At 36.1% G+C, this 23871-nt stretch overlaps 1 protein-coding gene across 1 annotated transcript in view; it reads left to right on the forward strand.

Moving 5' to 3' along the window:
- Positions 1-23871, forward strand: part of LOC136832522 (lysophosphatidic acid receptor 1-like) — a 377394-nt gene that overhangs the window by 282810 nt on the left and 70713 nt on the right. Inside the window, 1 exon segment of the mRNA XM_067093444.1 lies at positions 17837-18750. Within this exon segment, the coding sequence (XP_066949545.1) occupies positions 18538-18750 (213 nt within the window). The 5' untranslated portion in view covers positions 17837-18537.

Genomic DNA, 23871 nt, shown 5'->3' on the forward strand with positions numbered 1-23871 from the left:
AACGTTAACTGTACACTCTAGGTTTCACTCCCCTCACCTGAGCTAGTTTTATAGTCTGCCTGACTCGATATTTAACTCTTCAGTAGAATTTGTTTTTAAAAATGATTTTTGAAGTTTTTACAACTTAAAGAAATTAGATTTTGAAAATAATTTTTCTGAAGAATGATATAAATTAAATCTGCTACCGTTAACTCTTCAATGGAACTTGTTTTAAAAAGGATTTTGAAATTATTGTAACTTAAAGAAATTATATTTTTATAAAAGAATTTTCTTATGCTGGATAAAACCTTATTCCTCTAATCTTAACCTTTTAGCAGAATTTGTTTTGAAAAGGATTTTGAAATTATTATAACTTAAAGATTTTACTTTTATCTAAACAATATAAGGTAGATCATTGCTAATCTTAATCGGACCACAGAAGATGTTCCTGGGAGGAACGAAACGTCAGGAGGAAAACCAGAGATTGTAGCGGAAGCAGCAGAGGAATTGAGACAACTGACCTTCACCCTTCCAGAAGAATAAAAAGACACCATCAGAAGAACAGACAAGGAGCATTTTAAACTGAACGGCATTGTTGCAGCAATCGGGTTCAATAAAATATGCTTAAATGAATGGTTACTACCGAATAATAATAATAATAATAATAATAATAATAATAATAATAATAATAATAATAATAATAATTATTGTCAGCATTGGTGGCGCTAATGATATAGATTTTGTTCAAGGTTTAGTTTATTATGATACTCTTAATTAGATATTTAAGTCTACGGGAACAGTACGACACTTTTCATTAAGTGTAACTGTCATACTAAAACGAGAAGCATGAGATATAAGTAAAAATAATAATTCTCTCTCTCTCTCTCTCTCTCTCTCTCTCTCTGCATTCAGCTTGTATTTAGAGTAGCAAATCATCTCCAATAACCCAGTGGCGTGGCCTCTTCAGCACCGACGTCAAAGTGACGCCGAAACAAATGGCGTCATTTGCGAACGTAATTGGAAAAAATCAGTCCGTTTTGATTGATGAAATTTTATGCCTTTTATTTTCATCTCGCTTTTAAAGTCGCCGTTTCCATCCCAACCGTCATTTATTTATTTTTCCAGAGTTCTGACCGTGGCAGCCTCGATTACAAGTCGAAATGAGAATTGGTAATGGGATTATAGTTTCGCCAAATATTCATGATCATTCTCGCTGCCTTTTTTGAAATTGTGTTGTCAGATGGTGCCAGTGAATTCTACATAATAGATTTTCATTTTGTTTCATAGCATCATTAGAAAGAAATATTTTTTGGCGAGTTCGTTCATCAAAGAGTGGCGTATGTCATCGTCACTTTTCAAGAATTTTTTTTAAATTGACATTTTTACACTTTTAATGAATGTTTTGATGAATGCTTTTAATTATGTTGATATGTTTTCTGCATTTTTCTTCCTCATAGCATATACTTGTTTTTATGCTATTAAAGAAATAATAATAATTCAATCCTGGTTTGCTTTAATTGTCATTTTCAGATTACGACCTCTGAACTGCACCTAAGTGTTTCGTTAGTTATTCTGTAATGTGTTCTATAAATCACTTTCTTTCAAGATTTTTGTTGACGGCATATTTTCATGTCAGTTGCCTATAAGTTGGCATTTGAAAACAATGCACGAGCATATATATATAATTGTATATATATATATATATATATATATATGTATAATATAAATTTTTATATATATATATGTGTGTGTGTATGTGTATGTATGTATGCATTTATTTATGTAAACAAAAAAATGACTTATTGCCGAAGCATTAATGATTGAAACACCGTCACATCTTGGACGTCACGTAGAGCTGAGTCGCTAATGATCCCCTCTCGCTACTAATTTCCTTTCCTTTCTTCTCGGAAGATTGTACGATTGTTTATCGACCTCTTCTTCCTCCAATATCCAAATTGTATTCCCTTTTCACCGCCGTATTGTATCCCGTTTTTCGTATATGAAGAAATAACCGAAAAACATTGGGGTCCATTTGTTCAATCTGTCGTGTTTACTGCATCTATTTTAACCCTGATGATTCGACTTCTGCATTATACTCCGTACGTTTTATCCGGTAGGGGTTAGTGCCGTCAGTGTGCCTCACGTGGTGCACCGTAGGCATTGCTTAAAGGTTCTTTGCAGCGTTCCTCTTTCTATCCTTTTACTATACCACCCTTCATATTCTCTTTCTTCCATCTGACTTAACACCCTCTCTAACAATTGTTGCACAGTGCAACTGCAAGTTTTTCCCCCTGTTACACCTTTCATACCCTCTTACTGTCAATTTCCCTTCCAGCACTGAATGACCTCCTAGGTCCCAGTGCTTGGCCTTTGGCCTAAATTCGATGATACTCAGTACATTTGATTAGGATCCACTTTTTTCTTCCCTTCTGTTAAGAAGTCTTGCCTCGATAATCACTAATTTGCTTTTCTGGAGCGCTGACTTTTTCTCTGGCCCCACTTTTTGGTTTCGCTTTCTCTCGTCATTCCACCAACATCGTTAGTATTTAATACCACATGTCCTGATGAATCCCATCTTCTCATTTCCCACCGTTCGTATCCGCAGTTATCTTACTCGTTTCCATTTTTGATTCTCCTACCCGTAGTGGCATTGTCTTTCAGATTTCAAATGCTGTCTTGGTCTTTGAACGTCTGTTTTTATTTTCCTATAAAAATTTTAATTTTATTGGGATCGAAGTGAGTCTTGCATTTTTCGATTCCATTTCCCGTCCACTGTAGATGTTTACTTCCGTTGTATGTGTGTGTGTGCACATGTAAGTCTATTTCTAACCCTCGAGAAATTAACCTGCTATTCACGCCTTTGCTTTATGCTCTCCTTCCGGAAGTCGTTTGGGCCCGTTTTCCAGTCTAGTTGGCTGCCATTTATCTGACGCTGTCGTGGTATAAAACTGCAGCTTTTCCCCTGATAAAAATATCATCTGTAACAATGCATATATATATATATATATATATATATATATATATATATATATATATATATATATATATATATATATATATATATATATATATTATATATGGTTATATTTTCACGAAAAGAAAAGAAAAATAAACAGCAGCGTTTTATGTTTTATTCTGAGGCAATTAAAAATTTATATTTACTTTATATTCTTAGTTTTTACAAGGCGAATAAATATTTTCAAATTTCAGTTAAAAATATGGTTTCAAATATCAGATTTTGATAATTAAAGCATATATTTAATACCAAAAATACAAATAATCCAGTTTTGAGAATTATTCTGAAAGGAAACGATTGAATTATTTCAAGACACCTGATGGAGACCGATATTCTTTCACATTTGACATTTTCATTTTTGGATGGGTAAAGAATTAGACATCTTAAAAGGAATTTTTCTGTGGCGAAAGACGGATATTTTACTACCATTCTGACCATCTTTATTTTTACTTTTGAAAGAACCGAGAAAAATCGCTCTGAAAAATTATTCAAGAGATGTCGAAAGCTTTCGCCAAATAGATCTGGGAAGTTTCAAAACCAGATAGATGTTGAACTTGCTCTAATCTTCGCTCATGTCTTTTTTGCCCGTTTTGTAACTTGCCAGATAAGTAAGCTTTTCATAGCTCCAGAATTTCTGCTTTTATACTGATGGCCTTGACATTTTACGTAATTGCCGGCGGTATTCCGATCTTTACCGCTTTAGCTGTGACGAATATATATATATATATTTTCTTCCTTTGCTGAAGTGCATTTTTTTTTTTTTCACTTCCAGTCTTTCACTGTATTGTTATTTTTTCTTTCCTTTCCGTCGTATTTGCTTCGTAGAATGCATTCTCTTTTAGCATTTTATTATTAATAATATCTTTTCGTGTTTTGATGTGATTTTTTAACTATCTCAAGCAAAGTAGCTATGAATTGGTATTTCCTCTTAAGATAAATGTTTCAGCATCATCCTAGATTCCAAGGTGTCGTGGAAAATCACCTCTGGAATTCTGTCAGTCTTCTGAATGTCACCACCTAGTAAAGTTCCGTACCTATGTTTCTGGTAATGTATCGGAGCTAGTCTTAACTAATATTCAAATATTTGGTCTGGCCATTTCTTAGAGAACTGTGTAAATCCGGATTAAGGATCAAGCTTAGCGTGATGAATTACATAGTTAGGGTTTACAATGAAAGTCAGTAGAAAAGTTTTAAGAAATAACTTTGCTGCATTGCTGCATCCTTGGTGAACCAAGTTAAAGTCATCTAGCATTGTATCCGATATATTTACTCTTCCTCTCGCATTAGCAGTAATGGAAAGCTGCTTTCTAACCCCAAGGACAGACAGTGGCTTCTCGGGGCCTTGGAAGGTTAAACAGTCTCCATTATAGTGCTAATTTCAGTGACTCATTATGCAAACTTGTTATTTTGTTGTTGTAGGCTATGTACTTGATATCCTTCAGTTTTGCAAGTGAACAGCAACACTCATGTTGAGGGTAGTCGTTATTTGAATGAGCCAAGACATTTTTTCTTGGTGTTCCACAAGGTAGCATTCTGGGACCTCAGTAGTTTTCCGGCAGGTAAAGAACACCAAAGCCTCAGGTGTGAAGCTGACGTCACTCACTTCAGCAAGCTTCAGCACCACATTATGTCGAGGTGTCACGCTATCCTTTTATTTCTTTTAACTGTGAAACTGTGGAACATCCTAGTGGTGTTGATGTCTCTGTTGGTATGATTGAGAGACCTGTTTATTCACGCTAATTATCTGTTTGGGGATTCATCCCTACGTGTTTGGTTTTTCCCCATTAATTGCTTCTCTCGTTTCCACAAGGCTATTGTATTTTGCAGAAACTTTCTTTGCTGATTAGTATCCTTTTACTCTTGTTGCATGTACGTTTTTGCTCGTTTGATTGATAATAAAAATGATGACACAAAAATGCTTTTTATGTGGCTTCCTTTTGTCCCATAATGCCTCTCGTATTTTTGCTATTTCTCTTCCATTTCATTCACAGATTACTTTCTCTCTTCCCGTAAGCAGCAGTTTTTCGTTTTTCAAGGCCTCCCTTCTCGCGGTTCGTAAATTTTTTCAAACATTTTTCCATAGCAGTATTTAGCTAATTGCTGCCTCTTTTCCTACCCCCCCCCCTCTCCTTTTTTTTTATGTAACCTTCACCATAAACCATTTCCGACGCTTTCTCTCTGCATCGCCCAGCTCATCGCTTCGTATTCATCAGGCCGTAATGATTGCCGGCACTCTATTTCCGGGATCGAAGGACCTCGTCAGTGTCACGCGTTGATTGGTTTTTTGAAGACTTGGGAATTGGTCAGTGACGATTGGTCAAGGTTGCAAAAGTGAGTAGAGGACCGAAGAAGCTGGGTTCAACAAGGTAAATTAGGATTGGAGTCACGTCGGTATAACTCCATGTGATATTAATATTTGTGAAAATTCGTAGGGGCTTTTCAAGGACCCGGTGATTGGATAAAGTGGTTGTAAGAGGATCATACACGAGAGAGAGAGAGAGAGAGAGAGAGAGAGAGAGAGAGAGAGAGAGAGAGAGAGAGAGAGAGAGAGACTTTCATAAATCTTTGTTTACTGCAGATTATTCTCTTTATTCTGGTGGAAGTAAACATTTTGCCATTAGAATTCATTTTACGGAAAGCTTCAAAATTTTGATGGAGTCCCTAAGCTTTCAACTTTGGCCAAAAATTCACATGCTTAACAAAGTACTGATGTGTGTATGTATGTATGTATGTATGTATGCATAACTGTAAATATGAATTATCCTTATTGAAATGTATATTATCTGTAGTATGTTTGGTGATCATCATGAAAAGCGCAAAGGTGTTCCATTGAAATCAGACCACAAAACAAAATAGAATTTTTAAAAATCGTAGGAAACGTCACCAAGTGAAATATACGTTTTGGGGGGGAAAATCAAGCTTAAGTGCAACAAGCACAAAGTATTCCATTAAAAGACACCGGTTTATTTAAGCCAAATTTTGAAGCTCTCCATAAAAACGGACCTTTCGAGATAGCTCGAGTTTCTAATGCCCACAGAATTTACGATTTTTTTTTTTTTTTTTTTTTGAAGCCATCTTCCCACATTCCCTTTAAGGTAATATATCTCATCGGCTGGGAAAATGCCTTGCCTTGCTAGCGAGGCGCTCTCTCGAAATAGGTGCAGTGGTTATTTCATGACTGGGTGTGTTTACAGATTGTATCTTTCCAGATTTAGAAAGTTTATAGTATGTTCTCAGTTGCCTCTTTTCCGCATGACTACATTAGATCTGCAAAACCGGTGTTGCTGTCAGACTTTGCTTGAATGTAAATGGCTGCGTGTTTTGAAATTCCGTGATGTAATATCGTTCTTGTTTTTCATGTCGTTGCTTTGGATGAGTTTGATTGGATTGTTTTTCTTGTAAGTTACTGAAAAGGTATATGTATATATATATATATATATATATATATATATATATATATATATATATATATATATATATATATATATATATTATATATACTATATATATAAATATATATAAATGGCAGTCCATTTGTTATGGGAGTCTTTACTGCATTAAAGTATAAAAATGGCATATCCATTTGTTATGGGAGGTATTCACAAAACACTTTATGTCTCCTCCTCCTCCTCCTCCTCCTCCTCCTCCTCCTCCTCCTCCTCTCTAGTAGATAAAGATGAATAAATGGCGTTAGCAATGTATATCTCATGACGAATACCGTTGTAAAAAGCTACCATTCATTTGATAGGCAGAAAAGGCGCATATGCTGTTTTATGCTTTGCCGTGGCGGCTAAATTGAATTAAATGAAGGTAACAAAAACATGTTTTCGAGCTACGGCAGGTCGTTGGAAATTATTAATGATATAACCCAACAAAAGGAGGGTGCAGTCCATTTATAGCCTTTCGTAAAAATTTTAAAATGTAGAAAACAGATTTTCATTCCCAGGCAAGTCGACTTGTTAAGGTAGCTAATCGGTGCTTTTAGGGCCTGACTAAGAATTCGTATAAAGCAGTGAGTTATGAGTGTGTGTGTTTATGTGTGTGTGTGTGTGTGTTTGCGTGTGAGAGAGAGAGAGAGAGTCACTGGTGGCAGTGTCATTCCAGAAGCCTAGTTGAGAACTAATTATATCATATATATATATATATATATATATATATAGAGAGAGAGAGAGAGAGAGAGAGAGAGAGAGAGAGAGAGAGAGAGAGAGAGAGAGAGAGAGAAGAGAAAGCCATTTACCAGAAAGCCATTTCAGTTAATAAATCATCACTGAATCCCAACTTAACTTTTAAAATCGTTTCAGCTTCTTGCTCACAAAATACAGTTAGTTAATATTTGTTCGGTCGAGATCATGCGGAAAAATAAAATCATTCCAATGATATATACATAAAAATATTGGCTATGTTGAAACTACGCTTACCGAGTTTGCCTTATGGCTTCATGCAAGCGTATAATCTTCGCAGTAATTGACACACGTAAAAGAATCCCCAATGATTTTCCCGCTGACTCTGGTCTGAAGAACCGGAAGAATTCCTAAGCGTTTTTCCCCACTCGAGAAGGAACAAAGGTAGACTGTTTAATTAGGTCACTTGTGCTGCTGCGTTCTCCAAAAGTGGGTTCCATTTGTCGTAGATAAAAACGTTTCATTTGATGTCAGAAAACTCACAACAGGGCCTTTCAAAAAAAAAAAAAACTCTTAACGTTTTCCTTTTAATGTCTAAACTTAAAATGCTCCACGGCAGTTTAGGTCACGAGAGAAGAAGAAAAGAAAGGGAACGAAAATAAGAATCCTGTATATTTGCCAGTTAGCGGGAACTTTTCGGAACTGCCGAAGATAAATAACACAATTTTAGTGTGATTTGCATAGTGAATAAGCTCAAGGCTCAGTTTGGTTTTTTTTTGCAATGCCGGCCGCGTTTCAAGGGGAAGAGAAAACATTGTCCTAGTTTTTTTTCTTTTTGAGCTTATTTTTTCTTTCTTTCATGAAAAGATTATTTTTTGTGAATGTTGATTTAAGTAGTAACAGTAGGTACAGAAGTGTTATTATTATTATTATTATTATTATTATTATTATTATTATTATTATTATTATTATTATTATTATTAATGAAAGTGATAGCTGCATCAGCTGCATTCATTTTTATAGTTTTCTCTGAATATAATTGAATGCAGCTGTCACCCTCAATACTAAATTCTTGAAAGAGGGTCTACTACGTATATATTATTATTATTATTATTATTATTATTATTATTATTATTATTATTATTATTATTATTATTATTATTATTATTAACGAAGGTGATCAGCTGCATTCTATTTATATAGTTTTCTCTATATGAATATAGGGCAGCTGATGCAGCTATCACCTTCAATACTAAATTCTTGAAAGAGGTCTTCTACCTTTATATTATTATTATTATTATTATTATTATTATTATTATTATTATTATTATTATTATTATTATTAGATAGTTTAACGATACTGCTGAGTGCGTCACATTTCTAGAACCTCAGAAGGCTCGCTCGAAGGATTTGTTCTTAAACGAAAGGTGAAAGTTGAAGGGAAAGTTAGAGAAGTTTTACACCCCTTTTGTATTCAGAGAGTTGAATTATACCATATTTTCCATTGATATTTATACCTTAAGGTCATCTCGTGCCATGGGTCAACTGCAGACACTTGCAATGCCAATTATGGGAATGATAATTCCAACTAGGAACCGGAATTCTATTCCCCCTCTGCAGTATCATCGCGGTGCCAGGTTACATTTTTAGATTGGGTAACCTTTAAACCCTTTCATGAAGGCATTAGGTTTTGAGAACTCCCAGTGATCGCCGAGTGAATACAATTTTTATAAACAGGTTTTCTCGCGCACCAGTTTAGCCGTGGAATTCTATTACACACTCCATTTTCCCCAGGTTTCTGTAGCCGTTCAAATTTTGAGGGGCGGTTTGTATCACGTTTTCCGTACTTCTCATTTTTGAAGCTAATTGAGGTTTGTCAGTTGGCACTCCCGTTTAGCAAAGATAATAAGTAAATTTCATTGAGAAAATTAAGGGATAGGTAATGGAAAACTATTTATAAAACTAGGTCATTGTATGATTGGGCTTTAAAATTTGAAATCGTTGATATGCCGTGAAAGACAAAATAATTTTTCCTGACTGAAATTATTGGTTTTTGTCTTTCAATAATCTGACTTCGGTAAGTGAATTGAAGTTAGGCTTGGTCGCAGAGATTGTGTTGAAACTGAAATGACGCTTTTGTTTCTGAATAAAAGATGGAGGTAGGGGATTCACCACTTACCGAATTAGAACGACGTCTTGAACGCACCCATTGTAGAAGATCGTTAAAACACCATTTATAAGCCTGTCATAAAGTTTCTTTTACGTTTATATTTTATGTAAATACCTGAGTCGCTTACCTACAGGTCCGTTTCATTAAAAACCTAATTGCATTAGTATTTTGTCAAAATTTATTTTTAATTGTCAAAATTTATTTCATCATAGGCTCTCTCTCTCTCTCTCTCTCTCTCTCTCTCTCTCTCTCTCTCTCTCTCTCTCTCTCTCTCTCTCTCTCTTATAATTAAAAATTTAATCATATTATAATCAAAGAAGAAGGTTGCACGTAAGATATTCATTAGATTCTCTCTCTCTCTCTCTCTCTCTCTCTCTCTCTCTCTCTCTCTCTCTCTCTCTCTCTCTGTGTGTGTGTGTTTTGTCAAAATTTAGTGTTTATAATTAAAAATTTATTTCTTCACGTAAGATATTAATTAAATCATCTCTCATAATTCTCTCTTGTGTTTTGTAAAAATTTATTTCTTGATTATAATGAAATCATATAATAATTAAAAGTAGAATTTCTGATCTGCACGTAAGATATTCATTCTCTCTCTCTCTCTCTCTCTCTCTCTCTCTCTCTCTCTCTCTTAATTTCTCGAATTACTGACTACTTAAAGAACTGCCCCATTACGTCCTCTGAAACGACTTCAGGATCATCGTATTGAGTTATAATTAACCTTTTCTTAAAATAGAAAGTGCATGATTAATTAAGCATATCGGAGTTTGGTATTGGTGCCGTAATAATGTGGTCAATTTGACTGGGAAAATATCTGTAATTAAAGGGTTTCTTGTCTCTTGTATTAACGTCATAATGATTTTCCCCTCTTTTGATTTCAGAAATCATTGAGACCATAAATTTTTGTATATCTGGATACTGAGTGAGAGCTCCGTTTTAGAGAAAACTAAAGAAAACGGAACAAAAGATTAGTTATGGACGCTCAGTATTTTTGTTTCACAGGAAACAAAAAAGGTAAGAAGTAAAAAGGAATAATAATGTTAAAAAACAACAATGTATGACGATCAACCAAAGAGAAAATTAAAGCCTTCTTCATATAATACAAGAATTTAAAGCACACTGCAATTTCAGGTACTTTGATAAAAACTTAATCCCAATTCAGATGATAAAGTTATTGGAGATTAAATCTGTTACCAAAAACGATTGAAACATTATTTATTGTCTGCTGCTTTCAGCAACTTGAAAGCTTTTCATTAATATCACTCCATAGACTAAAATGCACGTGTAATAAAGCAGTTATTGCATTTGAGGGGCGAAATACGTTATTATTATTTCCCATAACTTCACGGGATTAAACTGGATTTTTTTGGACGAGGAATGACACAATGAACTTCTTGAAGGGACTCTCTCTCTCTCTCTCTCTCTCTCTCTCTCTCTCTCTCTCTCTCTCTCTCTCTCTGCTCGTAATAATCCTCAAGGGTGAGCACTGACCCGGAAGTCACAGTCCTCTATATCTCTTAATTTTAAGTTGTTCAAGGATATGCCGTAAAGATCGCCTCTAAGAACTGAGGGATATTGAATGAGTTATAATCTAAACGTTTCGTTTTCAGTCATGTCTTAACAGATCAGAAAGGGTTTTACCAAAGGGTTATTTGATTAAATATTTGATTAACTACTAGAAAATTAATCGTTTTCATAGCTTTCACATTTCAGACCATTTTAAAAAAAGATGGTTGTCGTTGAATTTTAATGCGGTCATTGATCGTTTGTAAAAATAATATATAAACTGTCTATATACAGGTTAAGGCTTTAAAGGCGATCCTAAAAAGCGATTGAGATTCTGATGTCAAAGTGAGCGATTTTAGACCTCAAAAATAAAATCAAGAATACTGAGATATTGCCCAAACCAAACAACTAAAATATTGTTTTCCTACACCTCTTTCTTTTATTAAATCCCTCAGTATGAAATACCAGTTATGATACTAATAATTTACAGTCACATGTGAGAAATGGATGAAAGTCCACCACACGTCCTTATTGCGAAAGTGTCCTAGCATTTTAATGGGAAGCGTAGGATATCCAATATATATACCATGGCTTGGATTCGTTTCATCTCTAAACCGGTTCGGTTTAATGGACTGATTTTCCCGTCCAAATGCTGTGGGTCAAGGCCTTTTCATGGAGGATTACTTAACGAGGAAATTAAGTCCCTTTTTTTTGCATGTGTAAATAAACTTAATCTGTTCTTGATATGGTGTGCTTTGTGTGTGTGTGTGTATGCATACATGTATAAATATAAATATGTATATATAATGATAATAAAATCAAAGTGGATCTTGTTTGCCCTCCCCTGGGTGACAGCAGAGGAGACATGACACAGCCACCCACCCCTGCAAACCGGTTTGTCCCCCCCGGGTGGGTGCGGGGTAGGTACGGGAACGGGAGGGTAGGGGAGGCATCCACCCTTCTGCAAACCTGTTTTTCCGGCCCGGGTGGATAGGGGATCGGGAGGGTAGGAGAGACCGCGCGCCGCTCATATACAGTATATATAATGTATGTATGTGTGTATACTGAGCTAATCGATATGTAGTTACGACCACATGTGTATGATTGCAGTGAACCGAGACTGTGTTCATTAAAGGTATATTTGAGGAACTGGTTTTGCCGAGAATATCGTTAGATGAAGATTGGAAATGTTGCTATCAAATTTCACGTCGCTGATAAGTGTTATTCGTGATGTTCGTCATTTTGTTTGTTGGTGTCCTTCTTCAAACTGGTGTTAATTGAATTGTTTGGGTAGGCCACAGATTAGATATTCGAGGGAATTTTTCATACCAGCTGAGAATCTGATTAAGACTTGCATGAAGCACTCTTTCTGAATGAGCCTTATATACTTACTCTTTTTCCTAATTTTTTTTTTTCTCCAAGCTGAAGCCACTTCTACTCTGTTCAGAAAGTACATTTTTAGACTGCATTCAGCCTCTATTTTATCCCTAGCGTGGTTTCATGATCCTCCGAACAGGTACAGTAGCGTAAAATTATCATATATACTTATGAATACCAACTCCTTTTTATATTCCACACCAGGAATATAAATCCAGGGGAATTGCATTTTGAATATTCTGTCCCAATTTTACATGTGTTAAAAGTGGAAGAGAAATATTATTAAAAATGTCATCGTGTGTGTTTTATTTTAGTCGCCAAACATAATTTATTATTTAGGTAAAATTTGTCCATCAGAGAATTATTTGTATGGAAACCTTTATAAACTACTGTAAATACTTTATAAAAATAATTTGCGATGATTCCTCTTCATACCCACCGCTATCCATGAGCTAAGGGGTCGAAAGCGTCTTCCTCCTCTAAACTCTCCTCCTTACCATCCTTCAGTTTACTACGGAGTCTAATCCTTTCCCTCCTTCTTGACCTTCTACCCATAACGGGTTCAGCCAGTCCCTCCTCACTCCTTCCTCCTCACTCATCCTCACCACATGCCCATACCATTTCACTGTTCTCATTTTCTTCTGCAGACTAGTCGTTGGTTTTATAGAGTAAGAATATCTGAGTAAGAATATCTGTTTTGCAATAATTTTACAGTTCCAATAAAACATTTATATTGGTTAACATGTAGTCAAGATTTGGAATTTATTCCCTGGTTGCATTTAAGCCTGTTCCCTCTGCATTTCTTCTCTTAATGAATTTAATGAATCATCATTTACTTTCATTTTCTTCTTTATCTCCTTGCACAAGGCCGTCCGTCGGTCCCTGACATAAAGTGTGTTTTAATATACTTGTATGCCACGGCTTTTCATCAGACAGATCCCAGTGATATTGGCTAACACGTATTCATGCTCTGGAATTTTCACCCTGGTTGCGTTTTGGCCGATTCTCAAAGTATTTCTTCTCTATGTACCAGTATTTACTCTCCTCTCTCTTTTTATCTTCATGATAATGATTGCATTGTTTCATGAAACACGCTCCACTCAGCCAGGGCAACGCATTTCAAAAACAAATATCGAAATCCACCCCCCATCCCTTATGTTAGCGGGAGAGTGTTGCTGACTACCTGAATAGAACGTTGTTGACGATACAAGATCTGCATAAAACCAACCCCCTACAGACGTCATTATATACGTGGGATTTTGCGAATCAAAAACGAAACTCCAAATCCTCTCATCCCGAGAGTAATGATGGTCTGCATATCATTAAGAGGATCATCGCTTTCATGACATGGACTTTTCTGGCCAGTTGGTCGATATGTGACCTGCCTCTAGTTTTACATCTTACGAATTGTCCTGTATTCGTCCTTTCAGTTTAATAATTTACTTACATTTTTATCTGTTTATTCATTCATTTGCTCATTGATTTTCTTTTATAATTAATGATCTATTCTTTCTATATTTCCTATTACATTCTGTTACCTCTTTCAGATGAACCCCATATTCTTTGGAAGATTGAATTCCAAGTTAATGGTCCCTGTCAGCTTGTTCCATAATAATAATAATAATAATAATAATAATAATAATAATAATAATAATTCTGTAGGCGTCATAATTTGCAAATTGTCGATAGTTTTTGCAATATTGTATTATTAGTTTTATTATTATTATTATTATTATTATTATTATTATTATTATTATTATTATTATTATTATTATTATTATTATTATTATTATTTGTAGCAACAGGTAAATCATACAGAAGGTGTCCAAAGTCCATTTATTCCTTGACTCGAAGAGCGAATGAAATCAGGTTACATCTATGCCATATGGTAGGCGGCTCTACTGAAATGTCAAGTAATAAATGAATTTTGGACAGCTGTATGATTTACCTGCTGCTACAGAGAAACTCATTCGAGAGACTGAGAAACTACATTATTATTATTATTATTATTATTATTATTATTATTATTATTATTATTATTATTATTATTATTATGGAACAAGCTGACAGGGACCATTAACTTGGAGTTCAATCTTCCAAAGAATATGGTGTTCATTTGAAAGAGATAACGGAATGTAATAGGCAATACAGAAAGAATTAGATCATTAATTATAAAAGAAAATTAATTAGCAAATTAATGTAAATAGATAAAACTGTAAGTAAATTATTAAAATACAAGAACAGTTAATGATTTTAGATGATTTTGTATATCTTGTGTTCAGAAAAGGTTCATGATTTTCTAAAGAACTGAATTACATGTGTAAACGAATAAATTGATTATAAAATAGAAAAATAATAAAGTTTAATTAGATTAATTTTGAGTTGTACATACACATTCTGTACTTGTACAACAAAGACTTTGGCAGGAGGGTCTGACCAACTCTTTTCTCCCCTGCTGTATGCCATTCTTGATTTTCCATCCCTTACAGATTTAAGCTCTCCTCTCACTTAGTTGGGAAACTGGTTCAGTTCTGCCTTGATCAGCCTTTAAATTTACAATCCATCAACAAATCATTAATAGTCATCATCAGATCATTAATCATGTTACAGATTCATATAAGCTGAATAATATCAAATTTGAAGTTACAAAGGAAATTAGCCTGAGGCTATTTGTAAAGAAAAAATGAAAACTGGGCCTTTAATTGATCTCACGTAAGCTGAACTTACGCTTCCTTAAACCTGTGTAACGTTAGACGAATGTTCACAGATTTAATTCATAGAAGCAAAACAACTTGTTGACTGTTTACTGAACGTAATCGAGAGAGAAACCATTTCCAAGCAAAAAAAAAAAAATTGTTGAAACAGGAACTCTCCTTGTTCCATGCCCTTCCCCGGAAACTAGTTTGCGTCGTTTCATTTACTTGCAGCCTCGGCCCTAATTAAACATTTAATCAGATCTTCATTAAACGCTAATTAAACTTGGCAAACTAAGGCGAGCATCACTAATGCGGTAATTATAATTTTTGCATTATCTCTGGCTCTTCGTTTAACCGTCATTTTAATAAGTATATGATGTGGCTAAATTACGCCGAGCGCTTTCCTTCTTAAATTGCTCTTGCATATGTTGTTTGCTCAACTTCTGGTTTCATCTCTCTCTCTCTCTCTCTCTCTCTCTCTCTCTCTCTCTCTCTCTCTCTCTCTCTTCCCAAGCAGTTAGAGGTCATCTCAGGAAGGTAGGAGTTTCTCTCTCCAAGCAGTTACAGGTAATCGAATCAGGAAGGAAGGAGTTGTCTTGTGATTGCTAGAAAGTTGGATGGGATTGCAGAGTTGAATTGAGAGTTGTCTACTGGGATTCACAAAGTTGTCTCCTGTGATTATATAACTTGTTTACTGGGATTAGACAGTTGTCTCCTGTGATTGCTAGAAAGTTGTTTACTGGGATTGCTAGAAAGTTGTCTCCTGTGATTGCTAGAAAGTTGTTTACTGGGATTGCTAGAAAGTTGTCTCCTGTGATTGCTAGAAAGTTGTTTACTGGGATTGCTAGAAAGTTGTCTCCTGTGATTGCAAGAAAGTTGTCTACTGGGATTACAAGAAAGTTGTCTGCTGGGATTGCAAGAAAGTTGTCTCTGCAAAAAGTTGCCTCCTGTGATTGTAAAAGTTCGTTGTTAAAAAAAAATGAATTATTTGGGCTTTATAAGCCAAAAGGAAGGCAAAAGCTCCCAGATGCTAGCAGTTGAAAAAAAAAAAACAAGCAAAGAACTTTGGGTAATCAGCATGGACTTGCGCACTCCATTTCAACCCTGGAATAATGAAAAATCACCTGATGAAAATAGTTTAGTAAAAAGAGTCTGCTTGACAACCAAAAAACGCTTAATAAGAGTTGCCTACTTGATGGCTACAACAGTGTATAAAGTCTGCCATGTTCCCAAAATATTTTCTTCCTTGACCTTTTTTTCAAGGTCACACGTCTATTAAAGAGCAGCACGAACATACTGACCTTGAAGGTAACATGTTGAACTTCAAGTTAAAAATTCAGCTTGAAGCTCCTCAAAATTATTTTCCTGTTTATAATGAAACATTGTAAGTGACATGTTGTAATGAGAATGTTGAGTTGCAATTACGTTATATAATGTCAGAACTGGTGCAATTTAAATCTAGTCGAGTGCTATAATCTATAATAATAAAAGCGGAGTGGATCTTTCTTGTTTGTCCGGCCCGGGTAAGGGCGGGGTAGGTAGGGAATCGGGAGGGCAGGGGAGACATGACGGGCAGCGGCGGGTTCCAGCGCAGCGTAGCGCACGCCATCAAGCTAGTTGTCAGATCATGCAGGTTTAGATAATTGCTTCCACCTTGGTTTGAGAGACTTCATATGCACAAAAGACGAAACACTCTTTTAATTCTCCCGTAGACTCTCCATTTCACGTTACGAGCCTCAGGCAACCTGTGCTGTGGCTGATTACGCCTGGAGAATGGTCTCTGGCCGATGCTTTCCGAGGCACTAACTAAACTCGGGAGCGTTCTTTACCGCTGGCGCATTCAGGCAGCGTAACTCTGTTGGTTTCAGACCACGGAGCTCTTTGTGGCCGTGTAACCGGCTTTGCCCTGTTTTCCATTACGCGCGCACGAGCCCCGTTGCGCTTCAGTTATTGCATTTGTTTTGCTCTCTCTCTCTCTCTCTCTCTCTCTCTCTCTCTCTCTCTCTCTCTCTCTCTCTCTTTGTGCGTGTAGTTATATTTATTTGTTGGGACAACCTTGTGCATTTCTCATTTTGACATCTGTTCACTTCATCAGGTTATTTTCACCGTCAAACAGTCCTCTTCTCGTGAAGATTTCAGTCACTCCTGTACTGTAATGATATCTATTGTTATTAATGTATGATGTTTTTATTTTTCAGTATTCATATTTCTGCGAATTTGTCTTCATACTTTGATTTTATTAGTTTAACTCTTTCGTCAGTAAGTTCTTTGTTTTCATTTGGTAGAGGAATAATTGTAATTTTCCCTTATTGGTTTCGATATTTTTTTTTTTCAGTTTTTTGTGATTCTTTTTCATTCCTTCTCATTTATAAATTTCACCATTCAACATCTCGAACTTTTATTGGATTCATTTACTAATGGTCCATATCACTGGTTACTGGTGCCTGTGGAAATAGAGAGCCCCCCTTTTATATTTAATGGCTGCAGAGATTTTTTTTCCAATCACGATTTATTACTATCTCTGTTCCATCCCTCCTGAATCCTACTGTCCCTGATATCGACAAACTGTTTAACGATTTATAATGGTGTTATTAATTACAGTATGGATTTGTTATATATATATATATATATATATATATATATATATATATATATATATATATATATATATATATATATATTTGTATCTGTGCTTTTAATTCATATATTGTGCATTTGTGTCTTCACAATTCCGTTTAAAAACTTTGTATGCAGTTTATTTTAACTCTTGAAATATATTCTGAATATTTAATATTTTTCAAAATCCTTGCTAACCAGAACATAAAGTGTTACAGTTTTATTATTTTACCTAACGGCATAAAAACTTCAGGATAACAGCTTCTATCAATTTTTAATTTATTTTCACTCTTTTTACGAAATTCCATCTCAGTCCCACCCATACTAACGACAGATATTCTCTTTCTGGTTGCAGACTCTCCAGCCACACTCTTCATCAACAGCTGTAGTGAAAAGTCTTCAGGAAAATGGAGGGGGATTGAGGGACTGAAAATGAGATGAAGGGATAAATATAAGACTTCGGTTTTATATTATTCCGTTTTGGAACATCAGTGAATAAACGTTCTCTTGCAAGTTTCAAAAAATGAAACAGCATATGGCTGAAAACATGAATATATCCTGTCAGTGTTGAACATGTATTTGCAGTGGCATAATTTTATAGATAAAACATCAGGAAATATGATACATTTTAGGATGCATTTTGGTTACTTTTCCAAATATGTTGCGTGAGCTGAAATTGGAAAGCAAATAGAACAGAGCTTATTTGAGACAATGTGAAAAAGTGGGCTAATAACCATGTCCCAGAAAAGTAAGGAAAAAGGGACCTTTTCACATTCCTTAAACATTGTATTGTGTTATCTGTAAATTCGACAATGAGACGAGATGCATTGTAATTAACGAAGTTGACAGATGACCAGAATTTAAGACATTTTATGCATATATGAACAAAATGGGAAAGTAACCTAACCTTGATACGAAACAGACAAATAACCAAAGCTTTAGACTGTGAAGATAAACGGTCTGCTAAGAAGACCTTTGGATTCACGTGAACGAAACTGTGAAGACAGCCAGAACTAAGACTCCTTTATTAAGAACTACTAAGAACAGATCTTGAAAATGGCTTCCTTCAATGAAACAACGAGCGTGTTCCTCGTGAACAGCGTAGTGGAAACTGCCTGGGAAATTCTCGACATGGAAAATGTCTCCTTGGACTCCGGAGACGAGTGGATCAACATCTCCATGTTTTTCAACGAATCCATCAACGCCACGACCGCCGGCCCCCTCGGAGCCCGTCATGACATGAGCAGGATTTACGCCATCATGTTACCGGTAAGTTCATAAATATTTTTTTTTTTTTTTCGCGTTTTATTCCGATGTTGTATTCGTTTTTTTTTCTAGTGCATTTTTTCCCAGTGCATTTTTCCCCAGTGCATTTTTCCCAGTGCAGTTTCCCCAGTGCTTTTTTCCCAGTGCGTTTTTTCCTAGTGCATTTTCCCCACAGTGCATTTTTTCCTGGTGCATTTCCCCCCAGTGCATTTTTTCTGGAGTGTATTTTTCCCGTGCATTTTTTTCCAGTGCATTTTTCCCAGTGCATTTTTTCTCCAGTGCATTTTTCCACAGTGCATTTGTTCCCAGTGCATTTTACTCCCAGTGCATTTTTTCCCAGTACATTTTTCCCAGTGCATTTTTTCCCCATTACATTTTTCCCAGTACATTTTTCCCCAGTGCATTTTTTCCCAGTACATTCAACGTTACCGTCGATTCCACAAACACACTCACACAAAGTATTATCGTCTTAGGTTTCCTCTAGGGATGTCAGTTTTCAGACTGAGATCAATTCCATAAAGATGTGGGAAGTAGGAAGCTGAAATTTTTTGTCACAAAAAGCGACATTTGTTTCTATTAATTTTGTATTCCGGATTTCTGTGCCGTTGCACAATAGCGTTTTATTATTTCCTATTTTACGAGGCAGTATTTTTCCCATTCCTGATACTGTGAATATGGAGATCTACTCTGATGTTCAGTGTTCACTGGTTTGATGCAGCGATCTGAGGTGCTAGTTAACTCGCAAAATGAAACGCTTCCCTTTATGGGGAAAACTGTGAGAGAAAACATGCATCTTCAAATTTATGATTTTAACAAATAAGAGGCAGTGAGAGAGATACTGGACATTTTTTTTTAATTCTCCTTACCAAAGAAAAAGTGTAAGACACATCAGAAATGACACCCAACCCATCCTCACCCTACCTCGAAGGACAGGATTTTAATTGCAGAACATTTTTCACTTCAGAAGAATTCGAAGACCCAGGAAGAAATAACGGGAAAAATGTGATGAAAATCTAAGCTATGAGAAATATGGGGAACCAAGGATAGAAAAAGCAGTCTGGCATTAACAAAAGATCCGCAGTTCTGGCTGAGACTTTCATTGATGTTGCCGCCCCTCTATCCTTCTTTTATTGGAAAATATCGTCATTTTTACGTCTTTCGAATAAAGGGTGTGATTTGTATATGCTTACCTCCCCGCCTCTGTTTGTTCGATTCATCTGGTTTTGTAGAACCTTTTGGTTGTTTTAAGAGTGATTGGACTTGTTAATGTGCATGTTATTGGAGTTGGAAAAACGGTATTGTTTCTGTTCAAGTAATGGCTTCAGCTGTTCTGGTTCACTCGGTTAATAAAAGGAGGTTATCCGTGTATGTTACACGTGCCTTCTCTTCCCAACCGCTCTTGCATGTTTAAACAGATTTCAGTGAAACCTGGTGCAAATGTAGACGGCTTGTTTAGACGTTCGTGAATTGGCGTGTCTTCCACACTTACTGTGACGTCACAGAGCCCCTTAAGGTAGACCATCTTATATAATGTGGATAAGAAAGATTATTCGTGTCTCTTCACTTGTCTGTTCATATGCATTCTTCTTCATTCTTCTTCCGTATCTCTGTCAATTAGCATCTTGTAACGCTCATTTTCATCGCAGTTCCTCCAACATGATTGAGCAGACTTCGTTGGCATAGATGTTCAAGAAGGGAGATCATCTTTGTGTTCAGCTGTCAGCCCATTTGTCACACTTAGCTTTTCAAACTTGATCAGAAAGAACCCTGACAATCACGGCTAAAATTGAATGAGAAAAGGTCACGTTTCGGTTGAGGGGTAGGTAAGCAGGGGACGCAGATTGCTTTGCCAGCAATCTCAGATTGCATGTAAGTTTGTGTGTCGTAGCTTACCATTCATCTCCCTATAATATTACTATTTTGTTTCCAAAATATTAACGTTATATAGTTTTACACCACAACGTCTAAAAGAATCTCTCTCTCTTTCTCGTCACCAACATTCCTTTGTGATGGTGGCTGGGGTTCCGTAGTTTAAGGAATGCAGTCTTATCTGAAAACCTTCCTCCATCCGTATGTCTCAGGATTATAATTGCAAACCTGTTGCGTTTCGAGGACCATTTACCTTATTATTTTGAGGTAGGAGATCGTAATGGGATAGATATTCCAGCGGTGTTCCTCTTTAATTATTATTTAAATGGATGAAACCTATTCATTCGCGTGGAACAAGCAGACGGGGCCATTTATTTGAAATTCAGGCTTCCTAAGCATGTTGGATTCAACCCCCACTGCAGACCCGACCCTTCAGCAGTAACTGATCGTGATACAGAACCAGTGATTTTTCATCGCCCTGGGGGAGACGCGAACCCGCGACATCTGAGTGGCATGCCACGACACTAACCAGTTCGCTAATTCCGTTAAAGGTTCTTTATTAGATTATTGATTTATACAGCTGTTGTTGAATACAAATTTCATCATGCAGTAAGTAAATAGGACTTTTTCTCATTGTTTAATGATTTGCATGATATGTCAAATGTCTGTTTAAAAGATTAACTGCCTTCCGAGAGCGAAGTTTTATTTTAAGTTTGTAATTGTTACTGTATGGGAAATGCATTAAAAAGTGTTTTGAAACATCATAAGTAAATATTTTAATGCCTGATGAGCTGTCGTTCTGTGGTTCGATGTTTTAACACGAGTTAATAATTTATAAAAAAAGTTCACATTTTTTATCACAATCTTTGTTCGTCTTTTAATACTACGTTTATATTCCTTATTCTTCATATTTATGTTTTCAAACGCCTTATGAGATAATAATTTATAACCGTATTGTTATCTTAAAGTTTGTTTTGAATCATTATTGTTCCTCTTTTGAGCTTTTAACACCTTTTTAAAATTATTTCCTCAACTCGATGTTTTATGAAGAATTCCGCATTGATATTGCATAACATGAAAGCATAAAAAACAAAACCTTCTGAATTACAATGCTTTAACTTACAGCGCAACAGGGAAACGAAAATGATCGAATTTATGTAAGCGATTTGGAATGGGAACCGCGCCCCCGCCTCCCCCTTGCCCCTCGTTCTGCTTCCCCAACGAATGAACATCCATTTATCTCCGGGATGTGTCCATTACAGGATTGCTTCGCGTTGCATTATTTGAATCAGATCACAAAAAAAAAGGAAAACATGAATATCTGAATCACATCAGAAAAAAGGAAAATATGAATATCTAAATCAGATCACGAAAAAAAAGGAAAACATGAATATCAGAATCAGATCACAAAAAAAAGGAAGATACGAATATCACTCGATAAATACTACCTGATTTTGATAGTAAATATTGACTGGAAGAATAATATAAAGCGAAATATTTATTGTCGGGTCTTATTCCCAAGATATGATTTTTAATCTCGAACCTGAGCAAGGATTTCACGCAACATATATATATCATGCTAAGTTTATTTCACACGTTGAATCGGAATATAAATATTTTAGAATATCTTTCATTAACAGACGCCTCTTGTGTGCAACATTGACGCGAGCTATGTTTATGGATATTATATTTCGTATGTGTAGTTCTTTCTTCACGCGTCGGTGAATGATTTTTCGAATCCATTATTCTGTCACATATTGCTTTCAGGAATAATCCTTAAGTTTGTATTTTCACTGTGAAGAGAACGTGATGAGCGTGGTTGCTCAACAGAAGCTCGGTCACTGGAGAGAGAGAGAGAGAGAGAGAGAGAGAGAGAGAGAGAGAGAGAGAGAGAGAGAGAGAGAGAGAGAGAGAGATGGCCACAAAACCTGGCTTCGGAACAGGAAAGGGAAATTTCATATAAAGAAATATTTAGAGATATAATCAGTTATGTAAATACACATATACTTTATATACAAACTTATACTGTTCATGTATACGATCTAAATTTTGTTGAGAGAGAGAGAGAGAGAGAGAGAGAGAGAGAGAGAGAGAGAGAGAGAGAGAGATTTATGGCCACAAAACCTGGCGTCGCAACAGGAAAGGGAAATTTCATATAAAGAAATATTTAGATATAATCGGATATGTAAATACATCTATACTGTATATACAAACATATACTGTTCATGTATATGATCTATTTTTTTTTTTTTTTTGAGAGAGAGAGAGAGAGAATCAGTAGATTTCCTTTCTTTCTCAGAATAATGTTGAGAGAGAGAGAAAATGTCAGTGGATTTCCATTCTTTCACAAGTTAGATTTAAGGAAAAAAAAAAGCGCCAATTGGACTGACTCTAGAGATCGCAATTTCCTCTCTTGGAACAACTGATCTCTCTCAGTGCTTGGGCTCCCATGAAAGCAGTGTATGACTATCCTTCTAGCGGGATATGGTCAGCAGAGAACAAGAACAAGTCCATTGACACCGGAGTGAAAAAATACCCCCTCCTTATTTTTCTCCTTTATCCCGTGCAAAAGTTTTCAGTAACTTTGCTGCAAAAGTCGGCTGGAACTCGTCCGTGCTGGGAATACCGCAGCATTTTTGACGTTCGTGATATTCCAGGTTCGTTGAGTGCAGGCGGCTTCGTTCAAGCGCGTAGGCCTCTGGCTTTTTGCCGTTTCTCGCTGGTGGTGGTTTGATGAATTCTTTGCGGGTTTGGGTGCGAGTGGGCTCGCGTGTTTGTGGGAAATCAGTTTCAAAGTGACGATGAAGATCAAAACGAAACGGTATTTTTGGCTGCTCTCTCTCTCTCTCTCTCTCTCTCTCTCTCTCTCTCTCTCTCTCTCTCTCTCTGTATGCCTTTGTGTACGTGAGCGCATGTGTGGTTGTGAACCTGCCACTTTGAACATTTTTATGAATGTCTAAAACAAACTTAGGTTATTATGTCTCTCTCTCTCTCTCTCTCTCTCTCTCTCTCTCTCTCTCTCTCTCTCTCTCTCTCTCTCTCTCTGTGTGTGTGTGTGTGTGTGTGTGTGTGTATATGTGCCTGTAAACCTGCCAATTTGAACATTTTTTGAATGTGTCTAAAACAAACTTAGGTTATTCTTCTTCTCTCTCTCTCTCTCTCTCTCTCTCTCTCTCTCTCTCTCTCTCTCTCTCTCTCTCTCTCTCTCTCCCCTTGCCATTTAACGCACACGTAGAATAACAATAGCATTGCCAT

Source organism: Macrobrachium rosenbergii, chromosome 50 (assembly GCF_040412425.1).
Source record: "Macrobrachium rosenbergii isolate ZJJX-2024 chromosome 50, ASM4041242v1, whole genome shotgun sequence".
Classification (NCBI taxonomy): Eukaryota; Metazoa; Arthropoda; class Malacostraca; order Decapoda; family Palaemonidae; genus Macrobrachium; species Macrobrachium rosenbergii.